At 51.0% G+C, this 21702-nt stretch overlaps 1 protein-coding gene across 9 annotated transcripts in view; it reads left to right on the top strand.

Moving 5' to 3' along the window:
* Nucleotides 1–20385, top strand: part of MVB12B (multivesicular body subunit 12B) — a 59627-nt gene extending 39242 nt beyond the window's left edge. For 7 of the 9 annotated variants that reach the window (XM_039561465.1, XM_039561466.1, XM_039561463.1 and 4 more), the window contains 3 exons: nt 10222–10277; nt 11608–11667; nt 15647–20385. In XM_039561465.1, coding sequence (XP_039417399.1) covers nt 10222–10277; nt 11608–11667; nt 15647–16087 — 557 coding nt within the window. In that variant the 3' untranslated portion in view covers nt 16088–20385. The remainder of the gene's footprint in view (nt 1–10221; nt 10278–11607; nt 11668–15646) is intronic. The other 2 variants (XM_039561467.1, XM_039561468.1) reach the window with 1 other exon arrangement.
* The last annotated feature ends 1317 nt before the right edge of the window (nt 20386–21702 follow it).

Below are 21702 nucleotides of genomic sequence, written 5' to 3'. Positions count from 1 at the left end.
ATGGGCACTGCTTTAGGTTTGTCCAGAAGTACTGTCAGGCCATGGGTAATTTCGGTAGGTCCCATCCCTCGCCGGGCCACGGGCAGCACGCAGAGCAAGGGTCCTCCTTGGCCTCGGGCTGGGGTCCACCCTGGGGGCTGCACTGCCACCATGCCTCAACCTCTGGAGGGCCCAAAGGGGCCAAGCCCAAGGCATCTTACTGATCCTTGAAAAGCAGAACAGCAAATGTTTAAAAAATGACCTTATGGTGAGTGGATAAGTGGGGGCACTGTAAATGGACTTTTATGAAGAGTGCATATTTTTAACTCAATAGAAAAAAAGACAAGTAATTAACTCAGCTATTAGAAAGCTCAGAATTTCTCGTATCTCCTTTTGAACTAGAAAATAGTTTTGTGTATACTTTTATATGTACATATAGATATGAATATATAATATATATGCAGACAACTAATGGCATAAATCAGAAATTATTAGAAAATATTTGTTCTAATGAAGTAATAATTTGGTGGTAATGTATTTCATCAGTGTAGCTTAAGGCTACATTAAGTGGACAGACTTTATATGGATTCTCTAATTTTAATCTTCAAAATGCTGTCTAATGTCTCATTAAGACTTTCATATAATGTATCTTAAGTACAGTCATTAAATATAGTTTAGGGAGATGTATGTTCAGATATTGCTTAAAGATGTTTTAATAGGCCCATTTACTCTGATGATATTAATGAGCTCTTAACACATATTAAGCTTCTAAAACTAGCCGTGTCCCCTTGCAGTGAGCAAATCAACATAGGAATTGTGGAGGAATTGGATGCTCCAACAAAGCCAGTTTTCCACGGAGTCTTCAGGGCCCGGCTCCATCCCTGTAGCTGTGTCAGCCCAGGGCGGTGTCCCCACTCCTGGCGCGTGCCTCGGGCCTGCGGGGGCTTTGCGTGGGCGGCTGCTGTGTCATCGCATCCACGCTTCAGGGCTGCGGGCTGGGAGCTGGCTGAGCCCGTCTCAGTGTCTGTGGCATGCTGCACACATTTGGTTGCATATCTATTAAAATAAACAAATCACATGGTTTAAGGGAAGAGCCAAATACAGGCCCGTGTTTAGATAAATTCTGCTTTTTGATCGTCTAAAGTGAAGATGCAAGAGTCGTAATTAAGATAATAAAAACTGCTCATTCTCTGTTGTCACTTCGGTTCCAACTCAGAAAGTTATTGCAAAGAAAATTCTCTGGTTTCATCACTCAGCTCTTCTTAACAAATCCTTCTGAGTTCAGAGACTTTTATAATTACTAAATTGGTTTGTTAGAGGGAGATAATGGCAAATTTCTTCTTTTCATAATTGGACATTTCTTCCCTGTAGGCTAATGCAGGCGCAGCACTCACATACACAATGAGCTGTGCTTTTGAAAAACCATAACTGGCTAATAAGTGCCGTGGTGTCATCGGAGAGTAATGGTGTGCTGATTAGCATAATTAATGACAAATGGTGGTGCAGAGTGGGTGGATTGGTTTAGCAGATGATGAATGCGCTGCGCCAAGGCCGAGCCCTGCCGTGGTGGCTTGGCAGGCTGGCAGCGCTCCCACTTGCACCTGCTGCCACTCCCCACCGGCCCAGGGCTTGGTGGCACGGCCACGTGCGGGGTGGCTCCGGGTGCTCCTCGGCCTGGCCGGGTGGCACGGCGTGTCCCTGGGTGGGGCCGGTGGCCGATCCCCACCGTGCTGGGGCAGGGAGCTCTGCAGTGCCGGCACCAACGGAGGGGAGCCGGGGGCTTCTGTGGGCCACCAGTGGCCCTCATCCTCCGAGGGCTGGAGGGCCACGCCAGGCACTGGCCGTGCTACAAGATGGGCACATTAATCTGTGATTTGATTAATCAGGGCTAATTTGCATTCACAAATGAGACTGGTAAAAATGAAGTTACCTTTTCACCTTTAGAAGGGAGGAGGGATTATTTCTAGGTTGTCTCTTTTGTAAGTGATAAGCAACTCTTTTACCAATAAGGATGAAAATACTTAATTTGCATTAGCAAAAGAAGCTAATTATTATATAGTTAATTAGCATCTGGAAATGAGGATTGTCTTAATTACAAAGCACAGTTTCCTTAATAGCTACAAAACTGTAAGTTTGATGTGTGTGGAGATTGGTGACTATTATTATGTAATTACTGATCATATTAATGGTGCAATGTATTTAGATATCATTTGCATATGCAAATGAAATTTACCTGATAGAAATATGTAGTTCCAGTAATGATTTTGAGCACTTAAAAATTAAATCCTATTAGAAGATCTGGATCCCGAGTGGCGCAGTGGATCTCCTCGTGCAGAAGAGCTTTTGGCTCGGCAGGGCTGTGGCTCTGTGTCTGGCTGTTGGGAGGGGGAGGGCACCTCCCCTGCCCTTTCACCCCCAGCTCGCGGTGTCGGGGCCTTTCCCCTGCAGCCGGGTGGTGCTGTGTGCCCGTGCCCTGTGCCATCCTCCCCAGCACATAAGGGCTTAGCTGTGGGCCTGTGCCCGGGCTCTTCTGGCAGGGTGGGTGTTCCACGGCATGGTGGAAGCATGTTCTGTGCATCAATGAGCTCCAGGGCAGAAGATGGGTATCCCCACATCCTTCCCAGCTGTGCTCGTGATGTGTTTCTTTCCACTAACATGCAGGCTTGCTTAGAGAATGGAGAGCACGGTGTTATCAGGGCAGCTGATCCAGCTTCTTTCTCCTGCTTTTATTGGAAACACAAAGCTGCTGTGTGTTAAAAATAACTTGAGTCCCTTAAACCAAAACCATATAAAAAGAGGATGGTGCACTGTTGTCTCCCCTGGGAGTCCTGTGGGACAGATGTTGGTCACTCAATGCACTGCTGGAGGGTGTGGGGTGCTGCTGGGCAGGATCACAGCATCATTGCAAGTGTGAGCATCTGCCCCTGGCCAGTGACCTGGCTGCTGTCCAGAGAGTCTGGGAAGCCCAGGACTGTCGTGGTGGCAACAAATCCCATCTCACACCCACCATACGTGGCTCAGCAAAGGAAAAAGCTTCCGGGGCCAGACACTGTAACAATATGCAGCGTGTGGATTTAATACCCCCTGCTCCTACCCTGCAGCACTGCGAGCTTTGTGGATGTTTCTCTCATCAAGCAGCAGAAATTTACAGCTGCTGGCCAGGGAACACTGCAGCCATTGTGGGGCTGCCTGAGATGCTTTTTGCAACTGCTGCTCCAGCCTGTGCTGCCCGGCTGCCGTGGCAGACAGACATTACATGTTTAATGACTTCCAAGGAGTCTGTCATTACAGCCAGAGCTGAGGGGAATGGAAAAGTGTCTGGGTTTCTCTTCAGCATGCAGCCGTGAGCAGACGCTGGAGTGCCTGCCTTTGCCTTTGCCTTTGCCTTTGCCTTTGCCTTTGCCTTTGCCTTTGCCTTTGCCTTGCCTTTGCCTTCACCTCCCCATCACTGAGCTGGCCCTGTCCCGGCTCTGCCTCAGCTCCACGTGAGTGCCCTGGTTTGTATCTGCTCTGCTCTAATTAATTAAGGGTTGTGGCTTGGAAACACCACATGCTAAGGTGTGATCTTTGAAGTTTAGTGTAGTGCAGAGACTTCAAAGGGGACATTTTATTAAAAAATAATAAAATCAAGAGCTCCTAAACACTTGCAATTTGAAGAGCTTGTTTGAAGTCTCTCCATGTTCTCTGGTGCTGATGGAGTCACAGTGCTGAGGTGCTCCTTAGGCGTCACCATGCAGTACTTAACCTTCACTTTATTTAAAAAAGAAAATAATCAAATCCAGGGGTATTTTTTCAAGTGTTTTTGTGGCTTGATCTTAGCAGTAACTAATTGTGCCATGTCATGAGCTATGCAGGAAACAGAGAAAATCAAGGCTGACAATCAAATTAGCAAAAATGAAAATTTAGTCCAGGTCTGGTTTTTTAATCAAAGTCATTTCAAGACGAACAGGAAAGCTGTAAACCTTTCCCAGGGCAGAGATTCCTTCCCCAGCTCAGGAGGCCTCTGCTCTCCCACTCACTGCACCAGGCATTGGGTGGTTTGAGGCTGCTGCCATCCTGCTGCCTGGCCAGGCCCAGGCACAGGGCACAGGGCTGGGCATTCCCAGCTAGCTGTGCCCCTGCTGCCCCACGACAGCCCTGGTGCGAGCTCCTGCTGCCCGGGAGCCACGGGACCCGCAGTGCAGCTGCCCCCGGAGCCCCATGAGGTGCTCAGGGGCTCTCGCGAGCTTGGGCTTGTGCCTTGGGCTAGTGGAGCTGAGCCCTGCACCCCTGCCTGTGCCCCTGCCTGCGCCTCCGTACTTTTTTGTATGACACTAAGAAGTTGTGTGCATGTTGGGGATGGTGTTTGCAGCTGGGGAACACAGCTGGGGCAGCTGCAGGTTCCCCGTTGCAGCCAGCTTGGCAGGAGCTGTCAGGAAAGGCTGCTTTTGTTTTGGCCCTGAGGTTTTGCCATCAGTGATTTGGTGTGGTTCCATCTGGGCCTTGGTGCACACTAGCACAGAGCACACACATTTACTGTTCAGGTTGCTGTTTAAATCTCTGTGTATAGAAATACAGGAGGAGGAGGCCTAGCATCGTGGGGAGCTGGTTTGGTTTGAAAAGCTCACACCCTTCTCTGGATGCATTGCAAACTATTTTAAAACATTTTCCCATACTTCTGAATGGTTTCCCCTGTGCTAAGGCGTGCCTGGTTTGTACAGCTGTCCTGTGCTACCTTCCATGCACGGGTGCAGAAGAAGCTCAGGAGTGCAGAGCTCACGCCGGGGCGTGTGGTGGGAAGCAGAGGGGCATGGGCAGGAGCCAGGGCTGTGTGCTTGGCAGGGGCTGCGAGAGGGCACCGAGGGTGGGTGGCCTGGCTCCAGCCTGCCCTGGCCAGCACCACGCTGTGCCACCAGCTCCCCGTGGCTGCTCAGCCCGCCCAGGTAACAGCATGTCCTGTCTGCTGGGAGTCACTGCAGCTGAGCCCCAGCCATACCCCAGGGCTCTGATGCTGATGGAGAGAGCAGTCACTTGTCCTCGCCAGGCTGGGCACAGACTGCACGTGGCGGTGCTTTCCCGCTTCAGTGAGGGGGTGCTCAGAGCCTCCCGCGAGCTGGGGGCACCCCCCGCTGCTGGGCTGAGCGCTGGCGGTGGAAACTCTTCTGTGGGGGCACCGCTGCTGGCCACAGCAGACAGGGGCTTGCGTGTCCCTCCAGCCTGACCGTGGCTTCCCTCCAAGAGCTGCTGTGCCTGAGCTCTGTGCCAGCCCCTGGTTCTGAATCTGCTTTCAGATTCCTCCGGTGCCATTTAGGTGAAAATCAAGTTTTCTCTAAGCAGGGGAGCTCTACTGGTTTTATGGTGTTGATGTAGGCTGTTTTATGAGATACTCTTCTTGGTAAAAGATGAACACTCTGTTAGCATTCAGGTCTGAGGAAAATGGGAACAGTTCTGTAGCATTAGGGAAAGCCCTTTCTAAAACCTAAGATCATTTAAATGTTAAAGGTAGCAGTAGTGCACTCAGTGTTGGGGTTTTTTGTTGGTTTGGATTAACAGTTCTTCATTTTCAGTCATGCAGGAAAATGTTTTGCAAGGCATTTATTTATTTATTTAAATATTTTTAATACCAGAAATTGAAAATTCAAGTGTAAAAGGCTATGCAAAAACAGCAATAAAGAAATCCAAAGCTATAAAAGCTTATGGTGAGACTTTAATGCAGAAACAGCTGTTATTTCCTTGGGAGTTAAGGTATATAAACTCTTCCGTGGCTGTGTATCCGCACAATCTCGGTGTGAGGAATTAGCGCTCACTGCAGTGTGCAAACGGAGCCCGCCAGGCTCTGAGGCAGCGATTCATCTGTACCCAGGAGTTAAATATGACAATGTTAGCATTTTTCATTTCCCTGACGTTACCATTAATAAAGCAATGATCCAAAAGAAGCTTTGCTGAGTCTGTTCTTTATGCTTCCATCACTCACAACTAGATAATTTCACACAGGATCGTTTTTAAATTAAATGACGATAAAAGCGCTCTGCTGTCCTGTGCTCACTAGTTCATAGAAGTCTATCAAGTCATTAATGTGTCATGACAAACTGTGAGTTGGATACAAGAGTAATTAATTATTTGCATAAATAACAGGTTGAACTTCGTGCTTTCAACCACAATGACACGTGTCACACCATGGACATCCTGGAACCTCTGACAGAGGTCACAGGAGGGTGAAGGCTGAGCTGGCACACGGGTGATCCCATTCTCACACACTTCTAGCTTTGTGTTCCCAAGTTCTTCACTGATGGTTGCTTCAAGAGAGCATCTGATCTTTGGAGCTTTAGCGAACAATTATACAGATTTTCATAATCACCATTAATCACCACATATTTTTCAAGATAATTACAGCAACTATTATTTAGATTTCTCTTTTATGTGCACATTGTAGAAAAGAACAAGTGCTTATTACACTGGGTAGTGTAGAGAGCTACCGTCTGAAGTTCTTTGTCATCCAGAAACTCATTATGTTAGCTGATGCTGCTTGTGAAAGTTCGTCAGCGTGTTTAAATTAGGGTAGCATTGGCAGGTCTGATTATTTAAATCTGGTAGCTTGGCTAAAAATATAGTTATTCAAGAAAGATGAATTACTAATTTGACAACTGAGATTTAGTTGGAGTCTGCAGCACAGAAGGCAGCATCTCTCGAGTGCTTAGAGGAGGGTGACAATACTTTTACAGATTAAAGAGAGGATTTCTAAGTGAGCTAGCAAGTTGGATTTATAGAGCATGCTTTGGTGTCCTCCCTGTTAGAGCCTGAGAGCAAGTCTTGGTAAGTTACAGTGAAGAAGGAGCCTCCAGGTAGAAGCTGGTTGTGTGTTCCAGTGGTCCTGCACTGAGGAAGGGGCGCGTCCACTGTGCCTCACCGAGGCATCCATGCACTTCCTGGCTGCTGTCAGGGATTCGTGGGAACACTGTCCTTTGGGGCTGGGCTTTGGGAGGTTGGTTTTGGCTGCTGGCTCCTTTCAGCTCTTTTATCTAATTGCAGTGACTGAGTTAATTAGCTGTGACCCTCAGGAAGGAGCTGATCCTGGGAGGCAGCAAACAGCCATTGGAAAGAGTTTTCCTGCTGAAATCCGATTTTACTTTGTTCCATTTTGAGGGAGAAGAGCACAGGCACCTCCCTGACCTGTTGCAGGTGCTGTGGATATAGTGGCATGGACAGAACCTGGTGCCTCCTGTGCTCAGCCCCTGGGTGCAGGGCCCTGACAGGCAGCTGTCCTTCTGGCAGCGAGGCTTTGAGGGGCAAGAGCAGCTTTGCCTACATGTGCAAGGAGGCTTTAATCTGCAAGGTGCAAACATTTTATAGGTCTTTAGAAATATTTTGAAGTCCCAACCTTTAAAGAAGTTGAAGCCTGTGTGGGTCAGTGGGTGATAATATGAGTAATATTGTAAAATTGGGATTGTAATTTTTCTTTGAATTGCCATGGATACCTTTGGAAAGAACTGTGCTTCATCATTCACCAGAACCAGTTCCTTTATGCCCTGGTGTTACCGTCTGCTGGTCTCAAATGTGGCACAGGTTGAGAGCATGGAGGAACCAGGTACAGCTTTTGGCCAGACTAAAACAGGAACTGCAGCTCAGGGCCTGGTCTGTGAATGTGACACTGCCCATGGAGGTGGTGACACAGGGCAGGATCTCAGCACAGCAGTCACTCTTCAGAGCCTGCCAGGAATGCTTTAAAGGCAAGAGGGGAAAAAAGAAAAAGGAAAAACTGAGAAATCAGAGGCTGCTGGTGATGTTTATTTACAGAACAAAATCAAAACAAGGGACATGGAATTAAAATGCCTTCCTAGACTTCTGGTTTCATTTAATTTTATTATTAAATTAGCTGCTACTGTAAACAGCAGTCGTGTGCTGCCTCACAGTGTGCAGTGGGAGCAGTGGCCCCCACCCCCAGTCCCTGGTGCTGGACACCCCAGTGCTGGACAACTGGTCAGGCTCCTGCACAGCAATGGGAGCTCTTTCCTGCTGTTGCTGGAGTTGCCTGCGCCTGGAGATCATTACGAGTCTCCATGGGCTTCTGTGGGAGTAGGGTGCCTCACCCTTGAAGCCTCGTGAATGTGAAAAACCCATCTTGGGCAGCAGCAGCTGTGGGTGTCTCATCCTGTGAGCAGGGCAGCCCAAGGGTGAGGTGGGGGGCACAGAAGGGTCTTTCCCCCAGACCACTTATTTTGTCTGGGGCATTTGCTCAGGCGGGGAGCAGAGGCAAGGGAGGAGCACTGCTCCCCATGCATCTTGTCTTGGGGGTCCCCACTGCCTGCCTGCAGCCCCTTGGGTGGCCAAAGGGCTTCTGGAGCCTGGCCAAGCCACGGGGTGAAGGGGTGAGGGCTGCTGCCCTCCTGGCACTGGGGCAGGCAGTGGCAGTGGCTGCCCAGGGCTTCGTTTCTGTAAAGTTCCCAGAATTGGTGGTATTTAAACCCTCGTGACACCGGTGCCTGGCTGTGAAAGGAGACGCTGAATGAGCACCTTGTTTTCTGCTTTCTGCCTTTAATGCATTTTAGCAGCAGGCTGGTGACGGGCCTGACACGCCGGCTCCGCACACGCTCCTGCGCTTGGGGAGTGCAGCATTAATAACACACTTCCATGCATCATGCCATTTTTAAGCATGATCGTTATGATAAAGGGCATATACTTAATTACAGGCCTGCTTAATTACAGCTCTGTTGAAGCTCGTTTGTTTAGGAGAGTGCTAATTGCGCTGCAGAGCCTTTGGCTCACCCTGCTTTTATCTGCTGCTTCGCTCTGTAGTTCTGAGCTCAGGGTGGGCTGGAGCGCGTGGCCGAGGGACGGGGGGGGCTCTGGGGGCTGCGGGGACACGCACACTTGGCATAGCTCAGCCTTTAGATTACTTTACAAAAGCTAGCGTGTGGCTGATCAAAGTGGGTTTCTGTCGGATAACAAATGCAGATGGTCTTTCAGGTTTAAAACTTCCTGGATTTGGTGATGCTGCTTTTCATCTGTTTCCTTTTGTTTCCCTTTGTGCTGTGGCTGCCACACAGCACCTTTGATAACAAAATCACTCCTGTGGAGGGGGGTTTTTAAACTGAAAATAGACAAAGCAAATGTAAAATGCTGAGTATTCTTAAATGACCCTTGTTTAATCACTAACATGGTAATTCAGTGGTGCTGGTAGAAATTAGAAACAGCAAACGGAGGAGCCCTGGGTTTGTGGGTGCAGATGCCTTCTGAAAGAAAACCCTATTTGAGGATCACTGGAGGGCCTCTCAGGGCTTAAATTTACTCTAATTTGAAGTTTTCATTTCTTTCAGAATTGAAATTTAAAGACTTCAGATGTTAAAGGTGTAAGTGCAATGAAGGAGGTGTATCTGGGGTGCCTTAGAAATGTGCCCTTTTTTGTCTTGTGTGCAAATTGCTGAGTTACATGTTTTAAAAATAAGTGTGTCCCTTGTACTACCACATCTTGTGGGAGGCTTCCTGTGACACGGTGATAACAAGACACAAACACTGAACGTCATTGCACTAGGATGAATATACAAAATGGCATAAAGGCAGACAGTGCTATGAGTACCAGTTAAGTTATGCTACAGAGAAAGCTGGGCCCAGTGACATGAGGCTGCGCCGTGTGGGGTGTCATGTCCTCACGTCTGTCCTCATATTCCACTGGTTTGCATCCTCCAGATGTGGTTTGCAAGTGTTTGAGCTCCACTGCTCACTGTTGAGTTTGCACTGGCAACAGCCAGGCCAGGGAGGGTGCTTGGCCCCAGGTGTTTGTCATCATCCTGCCCAGGTGGTGGGAACTTACTGCCTGGTACGCAGGTGGTGGTGTTAACTGCTTTAGGGGCTACAAGTGCCCTGAACCAGCTGTTCCTTATTCTCTTGCTCAGACACCATCAAGTGTGCTGAACGGATTTGGTGAGGAGGTGGTAAGTAGAAGTGCATCCTCCTTTCAGTTTCAAATACTATCCTGCTTTGTCAGCTGCACAAAATTGGAAAATGCAAAATTGAGGCCATGAAATTGTATCTGGATAGAGCAGGGAGAATTCATTGAACTCCTGGTTTGGTAGGGACTGACTCAGCTATGTCTTACATGGAAAGGAACCACTGGCAGTTTAGAGGGAGGAAAAGGCTGGCAATAACGTTTAGGAGCAATCAGTCATGTGTCAATGCTGTGAATACTTGGTCTGTCACTGGGAATGTGTGAAGTTGCATGTCAGAAGCCAGCTGGAAACGTCACATGTGATGTCTTGTCCCTTTCAGCAATGGATGGAGTGCCTTTTATGATTTCGGAGAAGTTTGCCTGTGCTCCTGAAGGGGTGAGTTGCCTTTGTTGTTCTCCCACTGTCTGAAATTCATTGTTTCATGGAGAGCGATAACAAAACATCAAGACAAATTACCTGCTTCTGGGAGCGGTTCTGTTGTGGGGCCAAATACATACCCAGTGCTTGAGATGGGCTGAGGTTGCATGTCACAATAGCTGCCCATTAGGTGGGAAAGGCTTCTGCCAGATTGCTTCTAAAACTGAATTTTCCTGGGATTTCAAGGTTTATTACCATCAAAAATAGGAATGGCACTGGGACTCCCTGGTGCTGAAAGCATTTCTAATTTCTTAGCATAGATTGTAAAGAAAGCTGCAGATGTGGAGTTCTCCTGGATTTACCTGTTGTGGGATGGCATAGTGCCATCAGCTTTACTACTTCCTGTTGGCACTCCAGCAGTTCAGGGCAGTGGTAATGGCACAGTGCCCTCCAGTGCCATCAGCTGCCACGAGGGTCCTGCCTGGCTGTGGGTGAACCGGAGAGGGCACTGGGTGGTGCCTGCCCCACACGGGGCACTGCAGGGCCACGCCAGCGGGGCACGTCTGCTTCACCCAAACAGAAGCACTGGTACTGGTTCAGGATGACCTCTGGGTGTCACTGGGCCAGTGCTTGTTAAAGCTGATGATGCAGAGCTCAAAGATTCAGCATCCCACTACCAGTTCCCAAATCCGTCTGATCCTAAAGCAGCATCTTTTTAAAAATCAATTTACAGGAAGCTGTTAAGGCAAACACTGGGCCATCAGCTGTGTCTGATTTTTCAGTAGTGCTCCAGCTTTGTGCTTTCTTCTTCCTGCTGACAGGGGTTTTTCACATCCCTTGCTTTCTGAGAGGGTTGTTTATGGGCCGTTATTCCCAGAAAGCTGAAGTCCCTGCTGTGAGGACAAATGCAGAGAGATTAGGTCGTGCTAATCCTCCCTGCGGATCCTTTAGACACCATTGCCACCATATGGTCAGTTTGGTCAGGGCTTCCCGCAGCTGGTGCCGCTCACACCTCCGTGCTGTGGCCACAGAATTCCAGCCGGTGCTCAGACTGCGTCCTGCAGTGGGAAGGTGGTGGCAGGTCCACCTGAGCAGAGCGACACGGAGGTGAGTGTCAGCTGTGGCGCTAAGGGAGAACAGTGTTGAAGCTGGTAGCCCCAACCCACCGTCTGCTGCTTCACTCTCCTAGAGGAATGAGGAACAGGATCATGCCTGTGTTTACAGATGGTGCCTCTAAATCTCTGGTGATAGAGTGTTTGCTGACTCTAAACAGAACAAAACAACAAACAAACAAACACACAACCCCTCCCCAACCCTGAATTTGACATTTTTGTTTCTTTCTTGCCAGATGCAGCCGGTTGATCTCTTGGGTATTACAATCAAAACCCTTGCAGAAATCGAAAAGGAGGTAAGTAGCCAGCCAGGCACTGAGCAAGTCACGAGGGCTGTTTTCACTTCTTTTTAAGAACCCTTCCTTTATGGAAAATACTTTTCTTATCTTTCACAAGTCACAGAGTATGGATAAAGTCAAGCAGTAAACCCAGGGTCAGGGATGCCCTCTGTGATCCATGATGAGTGAAGACACTTCAGGTGGTGAATATAATGGCAAAGTGTGGGGCCTTCTGTTTAATTCCAGATGTCTGTCTTGGTTAACCTTTCTTTCTCATGTATTAACAATACACAGTGCAGGCAGGACACTCTTAGGTGCCTCTTGCATGTCAGGAAGGCAAATGGACTTGACTCAGCAATGTCAGGTAAACACCTTCATCAGTTCTGATGAAAGATGCTGGGAAGTTGTTGCTGGGAGAATTGGGCTGCACTTCTGTGGATGTGAATGTTTGAGGAGCTCAGGCAGGAGGCAGCCACCAAACCGAGGGTGATTTTGAGGGACGGTTCTGGCACATGCATGGTGTACTAGGCATAGTGCCAAGGAGCTGCCTGCTCTGCAAAGGTTGCTTCACATCTAAAGGCTAAGACCAGGAAGAAACTTGTCTCAGCAGCACATGCTTCTTCAGGCACCATTAGTCACAAAGACCTCCTCCTATGCCATCTAGCTGGGTTCAAGGGAGAGAGTAGGAAGATGACATCACAAAGCTGCCAGATTCCTCAAGGCTTTTCCACTTTTTATTCCACTTGAGTCCAGTTGCCTAAATCTACCCTCTTCTGCCTGAAAATTTTGTCTGAGTACAAGAAGATGGTCAGGCCCAGTTGCCAGGGCTTTCACAGACACCTCATGGGACTGCAGTGGCCGCAGTAGTGGATCTGAAGGTGCTGCCTGACAGGGGCAGTGGCTGACAGATGGACCCATTGCCTCAGGCACTGCAGTCTGCCACATGGCCCTCACAGGCCTGTGGAATGTGGGGACACCCGCACTGGAATCATTTGCATGGGCCAGGAAGGAGAGGCCGATACTCGCCGGCTCTCCCACAGCTCCTGCTCTGGAGCAGGCTGTGTGCGTTCCAGCGTAATGAAAAGTATGATTATGCAGCCCATATTCCTTGATGAAGCATCTTGTCTGCACATAGAGAGCTACACATATAAATATTGTGAATTTCGGCATGGCTTTATTTCCCTTGCAAGCAATAGCACCATTACAGCAAATCTTCTGGATATCCAAAGCAGCCAGAACATTCTCCCTGGAGCAAGATGCCTTGCAAAAAATACTCCAAAGAATTCCAAGAATTACTGTTCTCTGTCACCACATTTGGAGATGTATGCACCCATCCTCCAAGCTGCAGGCAGCTGAATTTCAGGACTCTACCCTGTCAGGAAAATGATGGAAATAGGTGCAAATCCTGGACTGCACCTGAACTGCTGTTGTTGCCCCAGGATTGCACAGCTGTGCCCGGGGGAGTACACAGAGAGCTGGGCTATGAGGAGGTGGTGAAGTGCAGGTGTAAGTGGCACATGCTGTCACTTCATGGCTAATTTGGTGGATGTAGGACAGAGAGGAGGAGAGGAGAGAAGCAGAGCCCTGGCAGTGCTGCTGCCAGGTCTCCCAGCAGGGCTCTGGGGGTTTGTCCTTGCTACTCCCGCCTGTCCTGGGTAGGGTAGAGTCACTGAGTGGGCACCTGGGCAGGCGCAGGTGATAGCACAGGTGCTGGCATGGTCACTGTTCACAGCTCTGTGGCGGATGCTGCAGCGCCTTTGGCTGCGGCAGCGAGGGCAGTGGTCTGGCTGCTGGCAGGGTGCACCCTGTCTTCGTTTGAGCTTGGCGTGGTGTAAAAAGTCTAGAGAGAGCCTAATTAGTAAAGGGAGCATCCAATATTCATCATTCCTTTTAAACTGATAAGGAATGCAGTTCATTTAACCACTAAATTGCTACAAGTTTTCATGGGCTGCTCTTTGCAAATATATTTAATGAAGAAGTTGTAAATCTAGAAGAGCTTAAAATTTTAATTTTACACAGAAATATTTTTCCTTGTTTGCATGTTTGTAGTCAATTCTCCTGAGTGCAGTCACATGAAATGTTCTTTAAATGAACATATTTGCTAACTGGCATGATTTCAGATTTTAAAACATTGGTTCCAGCAATTAGGAGTTTCCTCAGTTCCCCAATGACTGGAGAGATTCGTCTTGATTATAATTGCTCTTAGCCACGCATATCTAATTTGTGTCTTTTTAAGTGTTAATTAGTAAACAGTTTGAGCTGACATCTTTATGCGTTTGGGTGTTGAAAAATGAAGCCTATTGCGTGCCACTGGCTGCGGCATCGCGACAGGGAGGTGTGGCCGCGGGGGAGTAAAGGCCCGGTACAGCCCCCGGTGTACAGGTTCTGGTGCAGCCCCCGGTGTACAGCCCCGGTGTACAGCCCCCGGTGTACAGCCCCGGTACAGCCCCCGGTGTACAGCCCCCGGTGTACAGCCCCGGTGTACAGGCCCCGGTGTACAGGCCCCGGTGTACAGGCCCCGGTGTACAGCCCCCGGTGTACAGGTTCTGGTGCAGCCCCCGTGTACAGCCCCCGGTGTACAGCCCTCGGTGTACAGCCCCGGTACAGCCCCCGGTGTACAGCCCCCGGTGTACAGCCCCCGGTGTACAGCCCCCGGTGTACAGCCCCGGTACAGCCCCCGGTGTACAGCCCCCGGTGTACAGCCCCGGTGTACAGGCCCGGTGTACAGGCCCCGGTGTACAGCCCTCGGTGTACAGCCCCGGTGTACAGGCCCCGGTGTACAGGCCCCGGTGTACAGGCCCCGGTGTACAGCCCCGGTACAGCCCTCGGTGTACAGGCTCTGGTACAGCCCCGGTACAGCCCCCGGTGTACAGCCCCCGGTGTACAGGCTCTGGTACAGCCCCCGGTGTACAGCCCCGGTGCAGCCCCGGTACAGCCCCGGGGCAGCCCCAGCGGCCCGGGGTGCCCCATTCCCGCCCGGCCCGGCCCGGCCCGGCTCTGCCCGCCGCGAACCCGCGGCGCCCCCTGCCGGCCCCGCGCCGCCTCGCCAGGGCCGGGGCCGGGCTCACCGGGGCGGGGATGGGGCTCACCGGGGATGGGCTCACTGGGGATGGGGCTCACCGGGGCCGGCCCCCATTGCTTGGCAGGAGCCAGGGCTCCCGCAGCTCGGCGTCGCGCCGGTGTCCTCCCGAGCCGGCACCAAAAGGAGGTCGGCGTTGGACGGAAGTGGCACAGCCCTGGTAAAACTGGCACAGCCCTGGCACAGCCCTGGGCCAGGCACCAGCATGGTGGGTGGTTGCCGGGACCGCCTCGCTGGCAGCATGTCCCGTGCCCCAGTCCGGCTGGCGAGGAGCGCGCAGGGGGATGTGTTTGTGACATTCCAAGAGCCACAAATGGGACACTGGGAGATGCATGGGAGGAGAGTCCGTGTACGGGGCCATTGCAGTAGATGTGCCAGGGTCGTGGGCAGCTCCTACCCCGGTAGCCCTAACATATGGCACGGCTTTGGCCGCTTACTTGCCACGGGAAAGCCACCGCTACGGCGCTCTCCTGGGGTGCCCTGGCAGGGACCAGGGTGGCCGCGGACCGGCGGGGTGCGGCTCCCAGAGTGCCACGAGATGGCACTGCTACAGTGCACGCCAGGCTGCGAGGGATGTCCCTCAGCTGCAGGGGTGTCCCTTGCCTGCAGTGACATCGCGGGGGCACAGGATGTGTATATAGGGATTTTCACCCTCTTGCCAGCCAAAAATGTTAATTCTGATGGTAGCGGCTTGTATAGACCTGGCAGGGGGAGTGTTTCTGAGTATCTGCTTTATGGGCAGGATGAGTGTGGTCATGTTTGTGTTGATGCTGGGTTTTGGGGGAGGGGGTGAACCCTACCTGGGGAGGCCACTGATGTGGTGCCAGCAGGTTCACCTGGCATTGCCCTACCTGGGCCAGCTGCTGCCACACCTGGTTTTTCTCTCATTTTTCTGCTTCTTATATTGTCCCACTCCAGGCACGGGCAGTGTGGCTCTGTGCTCCACGGTTCCCTCTCTCTGCTTTGCCCCACAGTACGACTACAGCTTCCGGACGGAGCAGAGCGCGGCGGCCCGCCTGCCGCCCCCCCCCACCCGGTGCCCGCCGGTGCCGCCGTCCTGAGGGGCCGCGGTGCTGGAGCGTGTGTGCGTGCATACTACTGAGCAGGACACAGCGATGGAACCAGCCTGGCCCCCACGTGTCCGGCCACCGCCACCACCCTGCGCTGCACCAGCCCCTGCACACACCGCTCCACACACTGGGACCGCGCGACCCTTCGGCAGCTGCCCCCTACCCCCGCCCCCCTGCTGCTGCAGACCCCTCTCCACGTGAGTACAGGACTGGGAGCCTGACGCAGCCCCTTGCTCATCCCCACTTTGTAACCCTGCTGCAGGACAGTCAACAGAATCCAGAGCTGTAGCAGACCTCTGCAAACACAGCTGGGAGCTTGTGGAGCATTGAGAAATCTTAGCCCTAAAAGGAACAAATAAAAGGCATGGCTGGGTACTGCCACACGAGCTGCCATGGAGCTGCCTGGCTCTCAACACCTTGCAGCAGGAGGCTCCTGTGGCGCTCAGTCCAGTGCAGAACTGAGCTGCAGTGAATGCCAATCCCTCTGCCAAGGTCTGGGCACAGAAGTTCTGCTGTGGCTGGGATCAGTCACAGATCCACTGTGGTCACTGGATTTGCTGTAGGCTGAGGGAGCCAGGGCCCCTGGCTCTCCCTGGGCACTGGCAGGGCAGAGCAGGTAGAGTGCTCAAGGTGCACTGCACGTCCCGAGATGAAGCACCTCTGCTTTGCACAGGTTGTCCATCTGTCTGTATGGATCCGTGGCAGCAAGCATCCCGTTTCTTTCTGGATGGATGCTGGCAGTGGCATCCTGGCAGGCCCTGGCAGTGCCCCACTGACCCCAGCCAAGCTGCATGTGGAGGCGGGGCCCTGCTGACAACTGGGATGCCATCACCTGCCCGTCGTTGAGACAGTTCTCTTAACATGTTCCCCTCTAGCTGCTAAAACAAAAGAGATGTGCCTGTTTCCTGGGCATTCATGGGGAAGCACTGAACACTGACATGGCACAGGATGAGAGTGGGATGCATTAAACCCTGACCTCTGCCTTCCTGTGATTGCTGACTGGGCTTGCTCCCAAGCCAAACGCATGTCTTGAAGAAGTCCGTTGCTGTAATAAGTTATTTACAAGTGCCCATCTGACTGTGCTGCTCTTTCAAGTCTCTGCTGTAGAACAAAGATACATCATGGCAGCAAAATGGCAATTTTTGAGTAAGTTAAAACGTACAATTTTTTGTATTGTAAAATACTGATTCCCTGACCCCACTGAAATGCAATTGCCATGGTAACAGTTGCAGTGTTGTTGCTCTCAGCCTGGGTCGTACATGTGCCCCGACCCACTTTGCACTCACTTGGATTGATCTGGCATTTGCTAGTGGCACAGAATGGTGACTAACAGCAGCTTTTGTACTGTCAGCTAATATTTTTTATTTGTACATAAGTAAAATAAGTCTTGTCCAAAGATTCATTTCTGGTTTTAAGGCACTGCACTGTACTGCTGGGATAAAGAGCACAAAATACCGTGACCTTTGGGACAAACTGAGTCCAGATCTTTGCTTCAGCTTCTTCCAATCAGGTAAATAATTTTCTGGAGCTGCCTCTGTAGAGCGGCCATGTGGTTGGAGAGCAGAGGCCAATTTGGTTGCATGTGTGTTGTTTTTGGGCAAAAGAGTTAAAGCTGTGCACCAGCTCTGGAGCCCTCGAGCGACCCCCTGGAAGTGCTCATTTACTTGGAGCTTGCACCACCATTTTTAGTTATTTATCCTGCAGTAAAGAAAAGCCAGATCTCACTGCCAGGCTTCACAAAGGCCAGATTGATGATGCCGACATCGACAAATGAACATACCATGGCAGCTTGGTCATTCGGCTCAGGTTCACTTCAAGTTCAAATCCACTCTATGCTGTAGTGCTGTGCCCATCTCATCCATCTTTTGTCTTTCTATTTTTCTGCTTGTAATTTGTTTTGTAGTTTTCTGTGACATCCATTTATAGCTTCTCCCGAGGCTCAGTGGTCACGGCAGGTAGGCAGGAGCCATCTGCAGCAGTGCGTTCCTCATAGCTTTGGGATGAGAGCTGACCTTCCCTGTTCATGGTGGAGGAACGAGGGCTGCGGACTAGCACAGGGCACAGCACAGCCAGCAGTCTGCAGAGCTCCAGGGGCAGTGCCTGCCACTGGGAGATGGAGAGACAGCTGTCAGGAGCCCCTCCTCGAGCCACCTCTGCCTGTGTGAGGGCAGGGTTGCCTGCGCAGCGGCGGGGGGCTCAGCAAGGAGCAGGTTCTGAGAGCCACCGAGTGCCACGCTCAGTGCCACACTCCCTGGCACTGGGAGTGCCTGTGTCTGAGAAAATGGGTGCAGAGCTTTGAGTCCCTTGTGTAAGAGAAAATCAATGCTTTAATATTTACACCAACGGCTAGGTTTGCTCAGCCTTCTTGGACATAACAAGCTCTGCTCTGCAACGACCTACAGGAAACACTGGATACTTGAAACACTGGCAGGACACGCAGCTGGGACAGGCATCTGCATCTTCAGGATGTATTTGTATACCTACTTCTCCCTCTTTAACACTGAGCCAGCAAAGCTGCTTCGGGACTCACCTGCAGAGAACCTTGAGAGGAGTTTGCTCTCCATAGTGTGGTCCTGCACCACGGCACTGCAGGGACAGCCTGTTCCAAATGCACACAGGACAGATGCAGTTCCTGTGGGGCAAACACAATCAAGGTGTTTTGAACAAAAAGCTGCAGCTGCTGAGAGCCAGCTGAGCTCTAAGCCCTGCTAACCACAGGCTGGAAAACTAGGCAATTCCAAAAGGGAGAGGGCTCAGATCCACTGCTTGGAAGCACAGCAAGACACAGTGCAGGGTGGTTGACTGTGTCAGCTTCTCAGTCCACTGATCAGAGGAAGCTTTTTTTTATTGCACTGCTGAATTCCTGAGATCTGGAGTGTCAGGTCAGCATTTCCATGGGAAGGTTTTATTGGCTGTTCCATAACTTCTGTACTCACGGCAGCTTCATTGCAAGGCTGGTCCTTGCATCCTTATGGTGAGTCCTCCATGCTGGCATGTGCCATGGCCGGTATCAGCATGTCTCTGCATCTTCCTCCCTGGCCGAGAGGCGACTGTGGAAGAATTGGCCCAGGCAATAAATGTTCAGAGAGTCTGATGCGGATGTTGTCTGGCTGTGGAGAAGCCTTCTGGAGCATAAGGGGAGGGGAGGAGTCAGTGGAAAGCAACAGAAGTGGATTTGCAGAGCTTTACCAGATGTTCTTGGCTACCTTGCCTGAATTTGTAGAACAAAACTGGTCTCTGGGTAGTTTAAACTTGTGGCTGATGGAGAAGTTAGTTTGCCAAATTAATATACATCTGCAACAGAGACAGAAAAGCAGCAGTGAGGGGTTTGCTTACTGTAAAATACACCTTCTGATGTGAATTCATAGTGACACGCTGCCTCCTGGATTCCTCACGGCAAGAAGCTGGTCGTGTGCCAAGGTGACTCGTGGCCACCCAGGCCAGGCTGTGCTGTCTGCTGTGTTAATTATGGAAAGGCAAGAAGTTAGTTCAGAAAGTGATGTAGAGTGTGAACTTTGTGATAAAATTCAAGTGTGAATAGTTGTAGCAGGTGTCTTCCCTTATGGGAGCACCTCGTGTCTGTAGTTCCATACGAGTAAACTGTGTCAGACTTTTCCTGTGACTGTCCCTGCGTGTCCCCATAGTGTTTGTTGGAGGTTTCCCGGGAGCCTCGTGTGCAGTGAGAGGTTGTTGGTAGTCTGTAGCATTGGGCTTGTTTGGTTTCACACCCAGCACTGCCCCCTCAGTGTCCTGAGCTCTCCAGACTGAACCCACATGCCACCAAGCCTGGAGAATTCCTGTCGTGGGCACTGCGTGTGCCAGGTAGGTGCTAGTGGCAGAGGATGCCTCCGCAGGCCTTGGCGCCTCCTCTTCTGTGGGGCCTGAAATCTCCTGGGAGGAGGGAAAACGGGATAGAGCTGGCTGGTTCCGTGTTGGCCTTCACCTCCCCGCTGCTCCCCAGGTGACTTCGGGTCTGTCGCCCCAGATGTGCCCGCGGCCGCTTTCCCATGGCAGCCCCAGGAGCCCTGAGGGCTGTTCCTGCTCCTCCCAAAGGGCAGGCACACCTCACTACATCCAAACGATTACCTCAGCCTTGGAGCCTTGACGAACAGCCGGGAATCCCTCCCAGCAGCAGCAAACCCCCTGCAGCAGGGCAGCCGAGCGGGCTGGTGTCAGCCATCCCGAGCCTTATCGCCCGGGCTGTGGTACAGAAAGGAGGAGGGAGAGGCTGCTCCTCTGCTCACAAACAAGCTCAGTGAGGTGCTGCTCGGTTCATTCACCACAGGGAAACCAAACACTTTGGATATTCTGGTCATTTGTTGTGAAATTGTTTCCTAACAGCAACAGATTTAAATGGTATCATACAAATGGCAGAGAGAAACCTTTTATGCAGTTGCAAAGTGGTTTTCTAAGATGGTTGGGTTACTGAAAGTGATTTTACTGTGCATTAATCTTATGAATGTTACTATGTTTTATATTTATTTTAGATGACCCTCCTGTATTTTACAAAGGGAAGTTTCATTGTGTGATAACTCAGTCTGTATTCTTAATATAATTTGTTAAATGAAACTTGTTTTAATCAGATAATTCTGTGTGGTTTTGTGTTTTAATTTTCTGACTGAAACAACTACCTGGATTGAAAGGGTGAACTACAGAGGTGGCAACACGATCCCGTGTAGGGAACACGCTTGTGTTTGTGGGGTTTCTTTGTTGAAAATTGGATATAAAAAGCCTTGGAAAGTGTGTCCAAAATGTCTTGCTCTACAGGTATGCTGCAAAGTCAAAACAAGCTCAAATTACGTGTTTTATGGGGAAGGATTGGGCGAAGCCTGGCAAAAGCAGTTCTCAGTGCAGGGATGGTGCTGGGAGCAGTGAGGGCAGCACACGCCACCTCAGCCCGTGGCACAGAGCTTGGGCTGCAGTGGCCCCAAGGGCAGCAGGACAGGCAGGTACCTGTGTGGCCAGGGGCAGCAAGCCCTGAGGGGAATGGGCTGCTCAGCCAGGGAGAGGCCAGTACTCCACTACACTGAAAATTGTTATTCTTTGTGCTAAATTATTTTTCTTCTGAACTTGACACAAGCTAGTGGTGCACAGTCTGACCTCTGGCATCTTCTCACCCCAGACAGTATTTCTGTCTCGCTTATTTTGAGTGCTCTTTGAATTAAGGGAGATTAATACCCAAGTTCCCGACATTCTCTTCAGGCATATGTTTTTATAACCTTTTGAAAGCAATACCACTTGTTCCACAAAAAACTAAGAAGCAGCATCTTGGGGCTGCCGTGGGAGCTGTCACCGGCACCTGACTGAATGTCCCAGCTGGGGAGGAGGTGGTGTGGGGAGGACATAAACCAGAGTGGGCCCATCCCATGCCAGCCCATGGCTTCCCAGGCAGCAGGCAGGCATGGAGCCACACAGAGTCGTGGCTGCGCTGAAGGCGCCTGCGAGCATCTCTGTCACCTGCACCTGATCAGCTGCTGCCACTGGCTGTGGGCTCAGTCCTGTGGCACAGGACACCCAGTGCCTGGGGATGCAGCTGAGCCAGCCAGGAGGACCCTCATCCCCCCAGCATTGGGCTGGGTCTGGAGCTGGCTTACATCCATCATTCATGGAATTTGGATTCTAAGGAAAATTTCTAATTTCTTCTGCTCTGCTTAGTGCTTTTAGACGTGGGAGCAGCCACTTCTCTCTGGAGAGGTATCTTGTAGCCATTCCTGCCCCAAGGAAATCCTCCCAGTGCCTGAGGGGAGTAGCAGGCTCAGGGGCTGGAGGCGGCTGGCACGGTCCCTGTGTCATCAGAGGGTTCTTTGGAGCTTTGTGTGCCGGTGGCTTTGGTGGTGTTTTGTTTTCTTTTCTCCTCTCCCTCCTACAGCTTTAAAAATTAACTTGCCTGGGGAGTTTCTCAAA

The sequence above is a fragment of the Corvus cornix genome, chromosome 17 (assembly GCF_000738735.6).
Source record: "Corvus cornix cornix isolate S_Up_H32 chromosome 17, ASM73873v5, whole genome shotgun sequence".
Classification (NCBI taxonomy): Eukaryota; Metazoa; Chordata; class Aves; order Passeriformes; family Corvidae; genus Corvus; species Corvus cornix.
Note: the sequence above shows the minus strand (reverse complement) of the source record. Positions and strands in the feature narration are given on the sequence as shown.